We start from the raw sequence: 5,391 nt of genomic DNA, 5'->3' as shown, positions 1-5,391 counted from the left end.
CTGAAAAAGCTCTACTGGCAGCTAGCAGCTAGCGTCTTAGGAGAACACAGTAATGGCAAGCACTTTTACACTTCATTTTTCATCTCATAACCAGGATAACACAGGCAGGGCTCTCTGTTTTGGTAAGTATCCTGGTATCAAGGTCAAAAAAAAAAACAAAACAAAACCCTGGAGAAATATTTTCAGAGCAATGGATGGAGTTGGTTTTACTCAGGCCACAGGGTTAGAGAGGGCCAGGATTCTCAGAGTCCTCAGAACTGTGGTTGCTTTCTCACACGTTGGTATAAATAATTGAGACCATGAGCACAGAGCCTGAGTCACAGTAATAGCACAATAAAAATTTGGTGAATGAATGAAGTGATACCTGGGGTGCAGTGTGAACGGGCTGGACCTACATTTCTCTGAGTAAAAACCCTCCCGGGACATTCTGGGGAGGCAACGTTCCCGCAGCAAGCGTGACTTGTCGGGACCGGCCCTCAGTGACCTGCGTGTCCTGGGAGCCCAAAGGAACAACGGAGTTCTCACTGCTTCATCCCAGCCCGATGAATATGCCCTTCCAGCATCAAAATGTGCAGCCAGAATCTCAGATTCAATACCAGATGTAATCAAAATAAAATGAATTCTGTGTAAGCCTCCTTCAATTGAGTACATAACATTCAATACCTAACAAGACTAAGAAATCTAGGGTGGAAAATGAANNAAAAGTAGTTCTAAATATCTGTGGCTCTAGAGGGTGGGGCAAATAAAGCTGTTTTCGTTTCCAGAAATAGATGCGGTTCTAAGAAAAAAAACAACTGCTTCTGGCCACACTAACAGTGATTTAGAGGCTCTCTCTTGAACTCACAGATATCTAGAACATTCTATGGGGTGTGAATGCAATACCTACACAGGAAAGCTGGGGGTTTTCGTTTCTAGGTCATAAATTTGATGATGATGATGATGATGATACAATAAAACATTAGCCACACAAACAAGAGCCACTTTGTGTGTGTATTTAAGTAAAACAAGGGGTAGATGCTTTTTTAAGGCAGATGGGCATAGTACATACCTATTTGTCACCGTTCTTAGTTTAAGGCTTTAAATTAATTCTACCGGGGGTCTTGTATGGTTCTAAAGGTCTTTTCCTTCCTTCATTCATTCAACAAACTTTCACCGAGTGTCCACTCTGCCAAGCATTACTGTAAATGCTGAGTGATACGTTAATTCCAGTTAGTCCAATGTTCGAAGAATCACTGACCCAGTTAGTGTGCTGCTTTGCGAAACTGGGGTATGCTCAGATGTCCATCCTGTCACTCTGAAGTGGGCAATCATTCTAGGCACATATTTCCTCCGAAATATTTGGAAAATTCTGTTCAATATGACAATGATGATAACAAGGAGAACACACAATGGAGAATGAATGGCTCCTCCCTGGTTTGGTGCTTCCTTTGGGGAGTAGACGAGCCCATTTCCAGGCTATCAGGGAAAGACCACAAAACCCGGAGCCACGTGCACGAAGTCCAAGCTTCAGAATATTTAAGGAAGTTACTTCACCGTTTCGAGCCCTTATTTTTTTCCCCTAAATATTGAGTCCAGAAATCCTTGTCCTACCTTTCTCTGGCATTATTGTGAGTGAAAAATGAAATACAGTTTGTAAAAGTGCTCTGAAAAACCATAAAGCCCCGTACAAATGCAAATTATCACTATCAAACAATCTTTGACATACCTTTCAGGGAAAACCTGCACATTATAGCTTCATTTTCTCTCTCTTTTTAAGCGGGGGGAGGGGGGAGGGCTTACATTATCAACTAGCATTATTGGGTTGGGTACTTGGCAGCATAACCCTCATTGCTTTTCTCTTGGAAGAGACCAGTTAGAAGTTTTCCTTGTTGAAAATGAAATGCACTCCCCGAGGGCCAGACTCAGAGTTGGAGATGCACTGTTTATTGAGGGTTTCCGCCAAGGCTTCAGGTCCACAGAGGAAAACTCCTATTCTGGTACTTTGGGGAAAGAAAGGAAAAATAAAACCGTTTTAGGCTTTTGGATGAGATAGGCTACAAAGCACGTGGGGAAGTGTTCTATCTCCCTCTGCTCCTCTGGCTTTTCCACTAATGGCAGAGTTCAGATTACCCTGCAGGAGAATGGTCCAGCCCTGTTTGTGGCGACAGCCCTGGGAAACGACTTTCAGGTAGAGTTTACGGAAACCTCTACCACAGAGAAAATGGTGGTGAATTCGTGAGTTTGTGGACGACTTACCTTCAGGGCTCTATGTCCCTAAACCCTCTCCAGCATCTCGAAATCAGGAACAAACCTGCTTTAGGTTCACCAACTCGGCCAACGGCTTGGTGGGGATTCATCCCTCTGTGTTTTAGATTCTAAAGCCTAGTTCCTCAAGTGTGGTTCCAGACCAGTGGCCTCCTAGTCAGCTTTTTAAGAATGTAAGTTCTCAGCTCCCACCCCAGACTTACTAAATCAGCATCTGCATTGTGACAAGATCCCCAAGTGATTTATATGCTCATTAAAGTGTACAAAGCAATGGCCTCAAGGGTGTGTGCATGGTGATTCTTGAGTTTGTTGTGAGTTCTAGTAAGATAGAGGATCCCCTCAAAGTTTCAGAATGGCTAAGGCAGAGAGGACCGTAGGATGTCTGGCAACTTGTGAGTTTAGACCCCAAAACTAAAACTGAAAGTGGGGATGGTGTCTCCTTAATAATAAAAGTATAAATTGTATTGAATTAGAAGAAGTAGATACACCAGTGAAATGCAGGAGCTGAAAGAAAAGAACCAAGTTACGGCCCTTCTTTGGAGGAGCAGGGTTCAGAAAGTCGCAGGTGGGGGGCCCGAAAATCTTTGTTTATAATAATTCTCCAGATAATTTTGGTGTGATTTAAAGACGATCTTTTTGCAAAGTCGTACATATCTAGAAACTCGTACTGGGTGTGAAGAAAGTAACCTAGGTGTTTTAGTTTTCAGAGCACACGAATTTAGCCATGTTTGGGAGCTGCTGCTTGAGGCAGACCATGGGCCTCAAGAACACCGTGCTAGGGGACTCCTTACTTTGGGTGTTGACTTGCAATTGTCTTGAATTCATTATCCCAGTTGGGCCGTCCATACAGGGTCTTTTGTTTTAGGCCTGTGATCACGTCTTTCTCCTCATCATGGTGCACAGCAAAGTGATCGGCCTGCAGGAAAGGACATGAATTCACAAAGAGACCTGCTATAAAAAACCACAGATATCTTTTCATATCTCACAAACGAAGCTCTTACTATCCATTCTAACCATATCTATATCTATATCTTTTATCTCTCTCTCTCTCTCTATCTATCTAGTTGAAGGCTAGAAGGTAAACAAAGATGAAAAACCTGGGTCTCCTCAGGTAATTTACAATCTAGAAGGGCAGACCTTTATGAGAATTGCTAAGAACTGAAACGACGACAGATTGAAATGCACTGATGTTTTGGTAACACAATGAGACAACAAACCAAGTCTAAAGCTAGTCTGTGTGTGTGTGTGTGTGTGTGTGTGTGTGTGTGTGTGTGTATACACATAGTCACATGTTGTTTTATGCTACCCTTCTAGGGGGCCTCAGTTTCAGCAACAAATATTTTTCATAAAAGTGGTTAATTAAATGTATCTAAAATGTAAATCAGATTTTGAATTCCCTGGACAGGGGATGGATGATGGGGATGCATGATGGCCAGGCTGGTTTCATAACCCTGTAGGGACCAGTTTTGTAAAGCAAACTAATTGTTTTTCACTGCAAATACATTTCCCATTTTAAAAACGGTGCCTGGCTTTTTAAATAATACAACTGCAAAGTGATTTCTATGTTATATATTTTCCGCCAGGTCTCATTTTGATCAAATATTTGTTGCTGTTTTGCTTTTAAAATTGCAGAAGTGGCATTGTGAAATCCCTTTTTCTAGGGCAGCAATTTTCATGGTCACGTGTCCCTGGATCTACATTTGCAACAAGGCTCGTCTAAGACCGGGAGAGTCTATGATAAACAATACACCAAAACCCAAATGGAAAGCCAGTTTTCACAAATACCAGGTGCACGTGAAAGGTGCCCAGGACTGAGGAGCCAATGTGTGGCAATGGCCAGTAGAGACACTGGCCAGTGATAGGCAGAGGCCCTTGCCTTAGCTCCTCACACAGGGGGATAGATTCTGTTGCTTCCAGGCCAGGTAATTAATGTCTGCTTATTTAGACTGCCTAGGAATCATTAACCTGTTTCAGAATTTCTCAGTGTTAGCACTATTGACATTTGAGGCCAGATAATTCTTTGTTGTGGGGGCTGTCTTATAAATTGTAGAATGTTTTCATTGCTAAATGTGCCTGGAGGGAGGTGTGTGTGTGTGTGTGTGTGTGTGTGTGTGTAATGTGTTATGTATCATGCATTACATATTATATTATACACACATATACATATATATACACACATACATATATGCTATATACATACATATACACACATATACACAAATATATATCACCCTCATTAACTATGTTTCGATTGACTTATATATGATAATCATGAAGTACTGGGAGTTGTTAAGAGTGCAGGCTCTGGAACATTCTGCCTCTGCCTCTTACTAGTTGGGTACCTTTGAACAATGACCTCACCTGTTCTGGGCTTTGGTTTTCTCACCTGTAAAGTGTAGATAGTAACAGTAACTGCTTCATAGGGCTGTTGTTAGGATTGAATTAGACAACCTATGTAAACACTAATGAAAGTACCTGGCACATAGTATATAGGCTTAATAACTATGAGCAGTTATTATTACTACTTATTAAATGTATTGTGTATATTAAAAACACACATAAATGTAAAATTAAAGGAATATGTGTGTATGTAAACTGATAAAAAGATGAAGATATACACAGAGAGAGGTATAAAGGGAGGTGGATCATCTTGTCCATCTGGTTTGACACCCCTGGTAGGAGCATGGCTTTAATACGGTCAAAGTCATGGCTCTTATTCCCTTGTAGGTTCCTCAGCTTTGATCTGTTCCTCAGATACCAGCGTAGAATCTAGTCTCGTGAGTCTGCACACGTGGGGATACTGAGTGAGGGTGGACGCGCTGGATCACCGAAATCCATCAATTGTTCTTGGTAAAAATGGTACACAAAACACTCCCTTAAACAAAGGGCAGTCAGTCAGCCCTGGGCTCTGCGGAAAGGACCTGAGATCTGGGACGCNCGCCCTCACCTGAGACTCATCCCAGCCGGTGAGGTAGATGTTGTAGCTGAGGAAGCCGGCATTATTCCTCTCCTGCATCTGGGTCTCCAGCAGCTGCAGCAAGTCGGCAAACCACTCAAAGGCGTGTGTGTCCCGGCACAGCCAGTAGAAGTATATCTGCAAGAGCAACAGATTGTGAAGCAGATGAGACTTACATGGGCCTTATCACA

The 5,391-nt window shown here is 42.4% G+C and overlaps 1 protein-coding gene across 1 annotated transcript in view; it reads right to left on the bottom strand.

Annotated features, from left to right (window-relative positions):
- Positions 1-707: 707 nt before the first annotated feature.
- CYBB (cytochrome b-245 beta chain) overlaps positions 708-5,391 on the bottom strand; it is a 32,983-nt gene continuing 28,299 nt past the window's right edge. The window contains exons 11-13 of the mRNA XM_077765193.1: positions 5,192-5,338; positions 3,036-3,160; positions 708-1,979 (exon numbers count right to left, since the gene is read on the bottom strand). Coding sequence (XP_077621319.1) covers positions 1,853-1,979; positions 3,036-3,160; positions 5,192-5,338 — 399 coding nt within the window. The 3' untranslated portion in view covers positions 708-1,852. The remainder of the gene's footprint in view (positions 1,980-3,035; positions 3,161-5,191; positions 5,339-5,391) is intronic.

The sequence above is a fragment of the Crocuta crocuta genome, unplaced genomic scaffold (genome assembly GCF_008692635.1).
Source record: "Crocuta crocuta isolate KB4526 unplaced genomic scaffold, BGI_CrCroc_1.0 scaffold301, whole genome shotgun sequence".
Classification (NCBI taxonomy): Eukaryota; Metazoa; Chordata; class Mammalia; order Carnivora; family Hyaenidae; genus Crocuta; species Crocuta crocuta.
Note: the sequence above shows the minus strand (reverse complement) of the source record. Positions and strands in the feature narration are given on the sequence as shown.